Source organism: Synchiropus splendidus, chromosome 16 (genome assembly GCF_027744825.2).
Source record: "Synchiropus splendidus isolate RoL2022-P1 chromosome 16, RoL_Sspl_1.0, whole genome shotgun sequence".
Taxonomy (NCBI): Eukaryota; Metazoa; Chordata; class Actinopteri; order Syngnathiformes; family Callionymidae; genus Synchiropus; species Synchiropus splendidus.
In genome coordinates this window covers 8,043,624-8,056,609 of record NC_071349.1, presented here as the reverse complement: position 1 = coordinate 8,056,609, position 12,986 = coordinate 8,043,624, and the positions used below count along the sequence as shown (strand labels likewise).

Here is a 12,986-nt window from a genome sequence, read left to right as displayed (position 1 = left end):
TTCTGGTCTGGATGGACCGTAGCCTCCTGCCAGAGGGAAGAGGAACAAACAGTCCATGTCCAGGGTGAGAAGGGTCGGCTCTGATCCGACCTGCACGTCTCTGGGTCCTAGAGGCATACAGGTCATGAAGAGGTGGCAGGCTGCAACCGATCACCTTCTCAGCAGAACGTACGATGCGCTGCAGTCTGCTCTTGTCCCTGGAGGTGGCACTGTTGTACCAGACGGTGATAGAGGAGGTGAGGATGGACTGGATGATGGCCGTGTAGAACTCCACCAGCAACTTCGTCGGCAGTCGTAGTTTTCGTAGCTGCCTCAGAAAGAACATTCTCTGCTGGGCCTTCCTGATGAGGGACCTGATGGTTGGCTCCCATTTGAGGTCCTCAGTGATGGTGGTTCCCAGGAAGCAGAAGGAGTCCACAATAGGAATGGATAAACCAGCCAACATGAGAGGGGACGGAGGAGCTGTTACTCTCCTGAAGTCCATGATCATCTCCACTGTCTTCTGAGCGTTGAGCTCCAGGTGTTCATGTTGAGCGCCACTATTTAAATCAGTGTGCCTGAATAGTTGCCATTTTTCGAGGTGCTTGGATGAGGTGACAGTTGGAATGCTCATCACACAAAACACAGATTTATCCCTCCCTATGGACAGTTTACAGAGCTTGCACTTCCACAAGCTGAAAATAGCAATAGAATTTCATAGACAAAACACACGATTACTAAGCACAACTCTCATCGCCAAAATAACTGACACACTTTGACATCAAAATACAACAGTTGAAACGTTTCTTCTCATATAAACAGAACTGTAAGTGTCTGTGGAGCTTGAACAACAGATCACAAACTACACATTCACATATCTGAGTCTAATGGCTTGTCACACACGCTGTTAAACATCTCTGTTGTGTTACCACGTTAACAACGTTCTTGTCCATGTTGATAGGATTTGACATGCATATCTCAAATGAATGACATCAAAATATAACAGTTGAAATGTTTCTTCTTGGTTAAAAGTGGATTTTTAATCAAATTACCCCTTGAGTGACGATCTTGTCCATGTCGATAGAATTTGACATGCATATCTCAAATAACTGTTTTATTTATTTATTATATTTCGAAGTTTACCCATTAGAACTGGGCCTTTCATTACAGGATCGGCACCACAGCCGAAAACAGAGCACATTCAGCATGCTCAGTGTCAACAGTAACCTGAGCTTCTGAATTCCCAAACAGGAGGCACAGTTAAAAAGCAGTTTCTGTTAGCAGTCCGTTAAATACAGAGATTTATAGCAAAGTGTTCACAGAGAGAGCAAATTAGAAAGCAACAGTGTTTAAGTTATAAAATGGGTTGGAAGGTGTTTTTAATTTCGTCAGAATGCAGTGTCGTTTCAGATTATTTAACCAGGGTCTCACGAAAAAATAGTGCCAGTAGTAGGGCGACCACCAGGCTGCTCAGTCCTACCGTACCAGCTAAAAGTCCATCTACTTTTTGTCCTTTTTTATCATTATCATCAAGTAAAAAAAATCACATCTGTACCTTTGATGTTACTGCCATAACATCAAAATAACCCCAGATCACAAGCAAATAACTTTGCGGGGCAGTTGAATGTGTCTAAGTGTGTTAATTATTTTTTTTACATGATACAAACTTGATTCTAAAACAAGCCCACGCAGTGCTCTATGTCTCTGCTGTCTGGGTGCAAGTTCTTGTTTTTGCATTCAGTTCTTCTGAATGTTTTTACCCCAAATTCTTCCACCATTCACTTGAATAGCCTGTTTTCTTTGCTGTAACAATGGCATGAGTCATATTCAGAATCGTCATCTGCCCATCGTGTCTCTCCAAATGTCATTCAGTATGTCTAGCCACGCAGTAATTCTTTTCCAGCAAGTTAAACTGATGGAATGAATCCTGGAAGAAAAGTTGAAAGGCAACTCTTTCATCTTTATTTGGTGAATCACTGAACTTTCAAATGCAAAGTTAACTTGACTGTGGGAGTATGTGAAGAGAGAGATCTAAATAACAAAAGCGAACAAAAGAAACTCGTCCTGAAACCTTGCAGTAGATGGAAAGGAAGAAATCCTATCCAGCAATATAGGGCTTGCTTGTGTTTGGTCACAAACACTGGTCTGTCAAGGGTTGCAATAAACTATACATGGAAACATGCCGAACATGGCAACACATTATCTAAGGGTATCAAGGCAGGCTGGTGTTTTTCTCTCCAGTTCCATTTGAAATATGACTTTCTACTGCTCCTATGGTTTGGACTAAAATTTGTTTTCACATGTGATAGAATTTAACACACCTCTTCTAAATCACAAGCGCCTGAGGTGACGGTGCACAGTTGAGCTTCGGTTTGATGACCAGGGCAGTACCTGTTTTGGCTGTGAGGTCTGACTGTCTGTCAAATCCCTCTCTTCTCTACCTTGCAGTTTTCATTGCTGGCTGAATCGTGTAATGCAGGCTTTGGCTTTCTCCACACATTTCTTAAAGAGGGTTACCCCCAGCCTGATCTGTCAGCCACTTGGTGCTGTCCCAGGCTCAGCTGCAGAGACCTTCTTACCCTTCAGTGTTTCTGGCTTGATCATTTGCCTCAGTGTTGTGAGCACGGCACTGTCCTGTGCAGGGTCTATAGTTTTCATCCCTTTACTAGCAGCTCTGCCCTCATAATGGTTGCCTCAACAAAACCGTTTTATGAGACACAATGTTCGTCATGAATATTCAGTGAGCACCAATGAACTTTGCTGTTCCAATGTGCCTTCCTACGTCTGTCGCAGATGCAGTGTACAATAGCGTGATCTGCATCCATATGGGCTGCAAATAATCCAATTTCAGCTCGACAGTGTAAACAAATTCCTCCTCCATTAACCACTTTTCACATTATGTTTCCCCCAACATGCCTCGCATCATACCACATTGTGGTGCAATATGTTCTGTGTGTCTGGATCAAACACACAGCAGCCGTTTGTGACAATTCTGTTTGGCTATTGCAGAAAAACCTTGACACGGCTTATTCACGATGAAAAGACTCCACCTTCTGCACCTTGCTTAAACACTGAAAAGATGAAGTGTGGCGAGTGCGGCAGTGTGTTCTCACTAGCAGTGAAGGCTGCCTGAGGTTTAGGTCAAGCTCTGGAGTTAAACTAGCAGCGTTTATTGAATACAAATTGATTTGGAAACAAGATGATTTGGTTCACGCTGCTGTTGTTTCTGTGCGTATACCCCTCTGTTCTTGTTTGCTCTGACCCCGATGCAGTTATCTAGACTACTCTTCTGTCCTCTCAGTAAGATGACAAGGATGCTGCCAAATAACTGGGTCTTTAAGGGACACTTAACGACGTGCAACCATTCATTTTAGTGGTAGAAGGATAAATGAACGCTCCGTGCTATAAATAAATTGACTGAGTGCAGCAGTTGCCAGGTGGCCGGCGAAATGCACCTCAATTGCAGTGTGCTGTTGGATTATCCGTGACTCTCTATAGCAGCCAGTTCGTCTCACTCGGTGCAGAACAAACAACCTCAGTGCTTTTCCCAGAAAATGATTCTTTACTTTGATTTTCATCAAGCATTACCGGATATATGCTGTACTACTACCAGCATGACGTGATGTCGATAGTACAAGGCAGAATTGTACAAAGTGCAATCAATACGACTGATGGCTGACAACATTGAAGCCGTATTTTAAATCTTAGAGTGAGTGAGTATGTAAGTGCTCTGTTTATGTCGTGATTCCCATGAGAGTGCTTTAGAGCCACAGTTCTACAGGAAAGCCAAAACTATTTAATTACAGTAAATGTCTTACAATGAATGCCCCATTAACACCTTGTCACATTCACAACCGAACGGTTTTCATTTATCCTGTGTAACCTGTTGCTGATGAGTGCAGGAGTCCCACTTCAATTCCATAAATTCTTGTTAAGATCATGGATGATTATGTTCTGTGGGTTAGTGAAGTCGGTGGTGCTGAAATATGATCCAAAGTGAACAGTTCAGAACAATCTGAAGTCCAGACATTAGCTCTCACAGCTAAGGTGTTACATATTGACAGTTATCAAGCTCTCATTTTTCTCCAATGTTGTCAGCCTTCTACGCTGCATGTTGAGCTTGACCCACGCTCCCACCTGTCAGTCATCACATGATCACATGAAGTACTAGATGTACCAAAAACAAAAGTCACATTTTTTATTCAGTACAGGTACTGAGTACTACTAAGTAACAATATTACCGAACAACACTATGAAAAACATTGCATCTTTTAAAGTGAGATAAGTAGCCATACAAAAATATGAAATTCTTTTCGTATAAAATAACTTTTATTCCCTTTGCAATGAACATTGGACACATCAAGCCCACAATGTTAAGGTCACTCATCACTTGTTGAACACCACAATGTGATCTGACAGCCTGCTCCTCTTTTCATCGACTACATGTCCAGGGAATGAGTATCTGGGGTCCAGATGCGCTTTTAGCAGCAGCCGCGAGCTCTGTTCTTCAACAGCAGAACATGGCTGCTCGTCCCAAACAAAAAAGTCCATTAGCATTGGTTTCGCCTGAGGTCGGCGCTCTTTAGCTTGACTTTCACTCAGTTAGCCTCTTGGTAGCGCTCGAATTTGGTGTGGCAGTTCGAACCCAAGTGTTTTGTTTACCGCAAAGCTGAGTGTACACGCTTCAAATTGCAATTCGGATGTCATTTTCCTAGTATTACTATTTGACTACCATCGTGGCAGGCTGGCACATAACTGCTGCAACACAATAAGCAGTGTGATTTTATGCAGAAATGCCTGTTTTGTACTTTGTGCGTTGTTATGTAATAACATTATTCATCATCTATGATTGTAAATAGCATTTTTATTATTGTTATTTTTTTTAATATTTGTTTGACCTGATCATGATGATGTCATAAATGCGTCCGTAACCCTAAGTTATGCCTGTCACTATGCCTGATCTGGTCCGATTGCCCAATGTGGTCTGGAAATTCTGGTGCTGGAACCGGTTGGTAACGACCATGCGCGACTTCATTATTATTATTGTTATTATTATTATTATTGTTATTCTTAAAATAGTCTGCATTTAACATTTTATTTTTTGAATCCAGCATTACTGAATCAATAATCATTTTAAGCTCCTCCGATACGTTTTACAATGCATTGCTTCCGAAGCGTTACAGAGTGTATGGGAAACATTTCTCCTTACTTTCACAGAAGTGAGCACTCCTGCCCCTGTATTCACTGTCACTGAACAAGGTTTATGCAGCGACAGACCAGATCAGGCACTGACCGACTGGATTGTGACTAAGCGCCAACATCATTATGTGCGCAAGACAACGTCACATTGAACGCTCGCACATGCGTGTAGTTATCTTCGGGTCCATATCAGGTTCGGTCTGAGTTGGGTATTGCATGCGCTTACCAATGAATATCATTTGGTAGAATGCACGCTACTCACTCCCGGTTCCAGCACTGGAATTTCCGAACCACATCGGCCAGGCAGACCAGATCAGTCAGTGACAACTCCAATTGGTGGAGATATTGTTGGTATTTCCTTTAACTAAGGTTCAGCTGTGAAACATTTGTATTACAGAACATAGTGTCCTCCAGTGCAGCACTAGGAATTTAATTTAGAATTTCTGTGCAAGTGAATCTGAAAAATCATTTGTTTATTCTTTTCAAAATAGCAATGTTGCCCCTTTTTTGTGACATTTTTGCTTCCCCATGCCGATAAATTGCAACTTCAATTGAAGTTTAAAGAACTGTCTCAGGGAGGTCATGTGACTAGCAGGCAAATAATGATGGAGTTCTGAGCTGTTGGTTCTCTTCCAGACTGCTCAAGTGTAAAGCCGGCGGTGAGGAAACCTCACCCCCCTACCCCCTTCTTCTCTTACTGAACGACCCTAATGTCAACTTATTCTGAATCCAATTTCATTTTACAGGAATAAAACGACTTTACTGAGGTGTTCTTATGTAGAATCCGTCTGTGGTGTCGAATACACTACCAAGATCATTATTTGAAAAAGCAGCCAGTATATATGCTTACCAGGGCAAATTCATCTTGAAGACGGAACTTCTGTTTTTTTATGGTGAATAGAAGTGTGTTAGAAACTAAATCTCTCTGGGGAAAACTCGCATTACACGCTGAAAACGGAATAGACAACAACAGCAGGTCCAGCTGTCGCAAGCGCAGTAGGAGAATGTTTCGGCCCTCACCTGACAGACATGCATGTAGAGTATAGAGAAGCTCTGCTGATCAGTGAACCTCAGTCAGCCATATGGAAGGTGTCAACTCAAAGGTTCATCCATCCTTCTGACAAACTGCTCTTAGATTTATCAGCTCCCGCGAGAGGTGTTCAGAATAACGTCGCTGCAGATGTGTCCAGAGGCGTCTGTCGATAAAAAGTTTGAATGCACCATTTCTATTGAAATTAGCCACTGAGTGATCTTTGTAGATGCTGCTCCCATGCAGCTTCTGCGGAGAACAGGTGGAGGAGATACAAGCCCAGTGTTGCTGGTGTCCTCAATAGTACCCTGGTTACCCGGTTTATGAAGCGTAATTTCTAAGGAACAGGTTGGTTTTCATTCCTGTGCGGAAATTAGTTAGACTGGCTTGTTCTAAAGAATTCGATCAAGCTTCATACTTCATCTTTATAAAATCAACCGCACAGTCCAAACAGAAGTGCTCAACCATTTTTTGACTCACTCAAAAGTATTTTCATTAAAAAGAAAACCTGAAAAACATGTATTTTAGCCGGAAGGAATGTATCGATCAAGAAATGTTTATTTATTTCTCCGCTCACCTGCTTGTCTTAAAACTCTTGTTCTGTAATTGATGCCAGAATTCTGTGCTAAAACTCGGACCCCGGCTGAATGGAGCAGTAATTGATTCACTATAGATACTGGGACTGTCACCATTCCAAAAAACGTCTTTCCCTCTGCTGTGCTCCCGTGTTTATTAAATTACATTCTTCTATTTTCCATCTGGTTTGCTAGATAAAAATAGCAAGAAAGCAGCAAGAAAAGGAGCTTCAGGTTTTCAATATTTAATAGTGAATAATGTTGTTAAGCATTTCTCGGACGTATGGATTAGTCACAGTCTGTGAGACTTTCGAGACAACGTTATTGGACTTGACCTGAAATCATCAATCAAATTTGCCTCCCATCTGTTTTTTGTGGTTTATGTGGTTGTAATGATTGATGGATAGATGGATGGCTTGGGCATCGAGCTTGTGCTGTTGCGTGACCCAACAGTGACCTCCGTGTTCAGGGCTGCAGATGATAGACGTAGCTCCTACACTGGAGTCCCTGACAGAAGCTTGGCGGCTCTCAAACATGTTACACGTGCTCCACGCAGGCCACACTCACAACCTGGTTATTCTCAACACATATAGTCAAGTGGGACACACACTGACTATGCTGCCTTGCTTCTGATGGACTCATGTAAACCCTGTCTGTTTTTGGCCAGTGCATCTGAAGAAGCACTGTGATGTTTGAGCACATTCTGGTCCTCAGCTTTCAGATGAAGTTTGAATTTTCTAAATCAGATAAACAATCTAGGAGTTACAGTCATTTAAACCTTCATATCTTTTATCAACAAAAGGTTAACAGAGCTGCTGATGGTAGAGTTTCATTAGCTACTGAGGAGTTGAACCGGCTGTTTGTGCTGTGAATCATGAAGACGCTGTTACTCTCTTCACAGGTGACTCACCTGGTGTTCCAATATGTGAAGATGATGCAGACACTTGGACCACAGCAAAGGTACAGGCTTGATTTCATCTGCTTGCTGTTCCTTCTATAGCAAATACAATGCATTTTCTCTGAATTTCAATTTAGCGGAAATTACAGACAATAAACTGATACTTTTTTCTCATGGTCTGAACCTTGTGGCTAATTCAGTGACACAGCTAATGTATGGATTTTTGCGGCAAACAAGCTTCATGCCGCCAAAATATTGAGCCCCATCACTTCAAACCCATGAAATCACAAGCGTTTCATTTACCTCAAAACAGCGCATTTTATTGTAAATAAAAGATGTGACGAGTTCCATTGCAGCATGATTCGAGTTCTGAACATTGCTTCAGTTCAGTTCACTTTGCTTCATTAATCGGTCTCGAAGCTACATCTCATTTTCAAAACTAGTTTAGAAGTGATCTGCATCTGTTTTTAAGTTTATTTCCAGGTCGCTGTCATTGTCTCATTAAAAGTTGTGTCAATGTCAGTTATATACCAAATCAGCTATTTTCTTGATTTGGTGAAACGTTGGAAAATATTTGAACACATCAGATCTCGTGCCTTCAAATGACTCCACCTTCATACAGGATGGGAACTAATCACATGACTGAAAGTGACAATTCACATTGTTGTTGTTTGAAGCACAAAAAAATGGAAATATGCTGATGTTGAACTGGGAACCCAGACTAACACATGACTGTAGACTCTCGTAGCCTTTAAAAACAAACACCTCTTTTATGTTCTGAACAGTGAATTTAATTCAGTAAATGAGAGGAAATGTGACGCTGAGTTGACATATCAATGTTTGTTCACATATTGTTTATAATTTTACTGCTGCTGTTTTCTTGGCTGTGGTTATTGATGTTGTGATTTTGCCGAGTGCCTGGGCTTATTAAAGGTTCAAGAAGTCTGTCTGTTTTCATCCAGAATATATGAGGAGATTCAGAAGATTGAAGCAAATGAGTTTCACTATCAGGAGCAGGTGAGAATCAAATATTCATGCACGGCTGGCTTTAATTCGTTTCAGAAGAGAGCTTAATATGGAGCTTTCGATTCGTGGTGGTTCAAGGCCGTCCATATTTCTTCCTTTTCTATGTTAGAATGACCCCATTGAGTATGTGGAGGACATTTGTGAGAACATGCAGATCTTCCCAAAAGAAGACTTCCTCACCGGAGATCAGCTGATGTTTGAGTACCGACCAGAAGTAAGTGTGCAACCACGTCGACATTATTTCAATGTTTGGAGTTCATGCTTCGCTACGCTTGCGATGCTAATGACTGCCTGAGCACCAGTGAGTGGGTTGAGAGCAGCTACAGTCGGTGCTGTCGTCAGGTTCATGAGTTGCCGGGGCGTTTCCTCTGGTTCACCAGGCAAGCTGCTGCTGGAGAACATTTTTGCAGCCGCAGACAAGTCAAGAGTTCTTTACATAAGAAAGCAGTTCGGTAAAAATATGCAAATTTGGAGACAAAAAGAGTCTGCAGGTGGGATGAAAGACTCCGGGGGTTTGAAATTCACCCAATTAAAATGGAATCAAATGCCAAATATCAGCAGGAGAGCAAATGACTTGGGGATTAAGAAGAGAAAAACTCTATGTCATCTGGATAAACATATGTGCCCAGGAGACTGACGCCGGTGTTGCCATGGGTGGAACAGCAGCCTTTTCTATTGCTGCCTCTGACTCTGCAGACCAGTCCTCAACTGCTGCTGTGTTGTTTGCCATGTCTGTAGATGATCAAGATGAAAACAACACAGGCCGTGAACGTGATACAACATTAAAACCAAATAGATTTGATTTTTTCACTTTGACTTATGTTCATGAGTCATTTTTGTCTTATGAGTCAGTACAAAACTCAATATGGTTCTTCTTCTGTACGAATCAGAGTTTATGCCTGTAGAAGCAAAACAGGATGCTATTAATAAGATGCAAGAAAAGTTGTATGTCAGATATTCAGCATATATCTTTTTTTAACCATTTAACATACCATAGAATGAAAGACAAAAAAACTCAAGTCAACACTTGGAAAGTTATCAATCAACTGATGTTTTGCTTTGTTGAGGAAGCTGGCACATGTATCTGAAACACTGATGTCCTCTGCAAACCTACTGGATTCAGTCATGTCTCAAAAGTCAAGAGTCCAGGAAGTCTGAGTTTCCATTCACATTTTGCCACATGGGTTCTCTCAAATGCACATGAGCAACCTGCTGGTGTTTCGTCTTTGGCTCGTCTGTGTGAGAACTTCATGTTGAGAAATCTGATTCTCTTCGATTATATGAGTCAAGGGGTCCTGGAACGGTTTAGAAAAATGCAGTGTGCCTATGAATGTGTGTTAAAAGCCCATTCACCACACACACTCTTCAGTTATTAGACAAACATGAAAATGAAAAGTGCTCGGTGTGAGAGGATTGCTCTCCACAATGTGTCACCGTCACACGTCGAGTCTTTATTTCACCTGCGCTCGCAGAGCTTAAATAGACGCTGGCACTCAGGAAATCGACCCGCGACAACTTGGCAGGAACTCAGAGGGAGCCTGGCACCAGCAGATCAAAGTTTCTGCCCTCAGTACACTGGGGAGCTGTAGTGAAGGAAACAACAAGAGTTCAGTGTGTCTTAACGAGAAAAAAAGCAAGATCATTAAAGGTTTATGAACAATCATCTGTTTTAACGGACGTAAATCCTAAACAACATTCCTCAGTTACTAAGCGTCCAAATCCCCTAACAGCCCAATTCACCCCCGTGCTTGAAAATCAGTTTAGTAATTGACTCTACTTTAAAGTAACCACACAGGTGAACAAAAAAGAACTTTTCTCCCTTCTCAGTATTTTTATGAAAAATGCCCCTGTGTGCTGTTATTTGTTATTTTGTCTTTGAAGCCCATTATTCTTCAGTAAAGAGGAGCTGTGACTTCAGTTATCTCTGATGAAGGAACCCGCTCCTCATTCTGCTGATTGACGGCCGCTCTTCCACTAATACTTGCTGAGAGGAATGTTTAATTTTCTTATTGCTGAGGTCTGAGGTTTAGGACTCGCATGACGGACTGGCATTAAAAAACTAAGCTGGAGGCCTCTGGTTTGCATGTGAGGCAGGAGCCTGGACGGATGATGGTTTCTCTGGGGTTTGGAGTGGGGCTGCTTCTGCCTGGCCAGTCATTGATCAAGGTTTGCATATACTCTGATATGTGCAAACAGAACTGCATGAGGAATGATTTCTCATGCAGTAGCTTACGTCTTTCAATGGTGTGAAATGCCACCTTATTAGTAGCACTTTTACAGGTAGAATATCCGTATTTTAGTGGTGCAAATTGTGTTTATCCACACAGTGGTTGTTGTAGGAGATGTGGAGAGCACAATATCATCATGAACGCAGCACCTAACTCTTCCTTTAACAAAAAGAACGGAGGTGCAACAATTTGTTTTCCTTTTTTTTATTTTACTTATTTTCGTGGGTGCTATTTTATTTGGTCCTGCTGCAACAGGGTTCTCTCCAGCTCCTTAGCAGCATTGGGTTCCCCTACTGTCATGGCGCCTAGTATAACTCTTTCAACTTGAGTAGAGTACATCAGCGGCTCATATCTGATGTTGGCCTGATGGGCCCCCTTAGCGTGCAACTGTCGAGCCTCGGTTCTTCAAGCAGTCAAGTCAAGGATGAGAGGTTTCTTCATGACAGGTTTCTTCTGCATCACAAACTCTGGTGGCTTTTCAACTGCGTTTCTTTTGGGATTTTTCCCTGTTGCTGATGCCCTCCTTCCTTCTCAGTTGGTTTCTCTAAGCTCAACTAGACTCATTTTCCTGTTCGCAGGTGATCAGTGCTGCTACGTCCCTCCTCACCCCCAAGAGAGCAAACCTGATGCTTCTGTCGCCTGAACATGAGGGCAAGTGTCCTCTGAGGGAGAAGTGGTTTGGAACGCAGTACAGCGTGGAAGGTTGGTTTCATCTTTCTCCTGCACACACTTTCATGGTGGAGTGTGAAGGAATCCGCCGTCCGATCTGATTCGACGTGTTTATCCGTCTCCAGCCTCAGCACTGAAATAAATATTTGCTTAAAAGGAAGGCAAACAAATTTTTCAATTTGCTTTAACTCAACTGAAATAAAAGATCTGCCGGAGTACAGCATCTCGCTTCTCTGGATTAATGAGACAATTATCTCAATACTTCAACAGAATTCAGAAGAAATTCTCCTGTCTAATTTATTCAGAAACTTTTTTTCCATTCAATTAAAATCAAAGCTCTGGTGCTGAAGGGTGAAAGTGAGTGTGCTGATGAATGTTTCACCTGCACTCAGACATTCAGCAGGAGTGGATGGATCGCTGGACTGGAAACCTCGAGCTGAACCCTGACCTCCACCTCCCAGCAGAGAACAGATTCATCGGTGAGTGAATTAACTTGTTTGTGCAGGACTGTAATGCCAGAAAAACCCGGTGCAGCTTGCGAGACGGAGCATCTGAGATTTGTCCAGTAAGATAATTGTAAACAAACAGGATGGGAGCTGTTTCACTGCGTATTCATCCGTCTCACAAATACACCAATCGATTTTATTGACCACGGCTACAGCAACAGAGACTTTTGGGTTGTGCCTTCTACAGTTTGTGACATCTCCTTGTTCATCAAGGGTCACATTCAAAGCTCTTGTTGTTGACTGCTCCCCAGTGTTAGACAGAATATATTTCTCTTGTCCTTGTTTTGTAATCATTCTTCGTCTTGGCTTCATTACTATTAGTGTCGTGTGAGCTGAAGTAAATTGTGCTTTTGGAAACAATCTGTGGAGTCATGCAGAGGCGGATTTTGTCAGTCTCTGTTTTAATGCGAGTGTCAAAAGGATGAAGAAAATAAATTATGTTTAGAACTTTAATTGCACTTCCTGAAATATATTTGCACCGGAACGTCTGGGAACATTCAGCTTTATGTGAGAGGAAATGCACCATTAAAGATGAGATGCTTGTATCCCCCTTCAAATGTGGGAGGAAAAATATCAAAATTTATAAATGATTTAGTTGAGCGCAGATTCATGGTGTATGTTTTGGATCACTGCATTAGTCCAGTCTTCAGTGCTGCATCCTCAAATGTTTCCAGTGTGCAATCCTCCCGGCAGCGACACCACCATCCCAGGCGTATTTAGAAATTGGGTCCTGTCTCCGAAAAAATATAAAACTTGATCCACTGGGTCGGCTTTGCCCTACCATCAACTCAAAATATTAGTATCACCGCCCCAAAACTGTTGAACTGAAGTGTAGTCCCAAATAGAATACTCAAATGTACCAGCTTCACAGCTACA

The 12,986-nt window shown here is 42.1% G+C and overlaps 1 protein-coding gene across 1 annotated transcript in view; it reads left to right on the top strand.

Annotated features, from left to right (window-relative positions):
• nrd1a (nardilysin a (N-arginine dibasic convertase)) overlaps positions 1 to 12,986 on the top strand; it is a 42,872-nt gene that overhangs the window by 17,444 nt on the left and 12,442 nt on the right. The window contains exons 13-17 of the mRNA XM_053845285.1: positions 7,685 to 7,743; positions 8,644 to 8,698; positions 8,817 to 8,921; positions 11,514 to 11,637; positions 11,997 to 12,083. Of these exons, the coding sequence (XP_053701260.1) occupies positions 7,685 to 7,743; positions 8,644 to 8,698; positions 8,817 to 8,921; positions 11,514 to 11,637; positions 11,997 to 12,083 (430 nt within the window). The remainder of the gene's footprint in view (positions 1 to 7,684; positions 7,744 to 8,643; positions 8,699 to 8,816; positions 8,922 to 11,513; positions 11,638 to 11,996; positions 12,084 to 12,986) is intronic.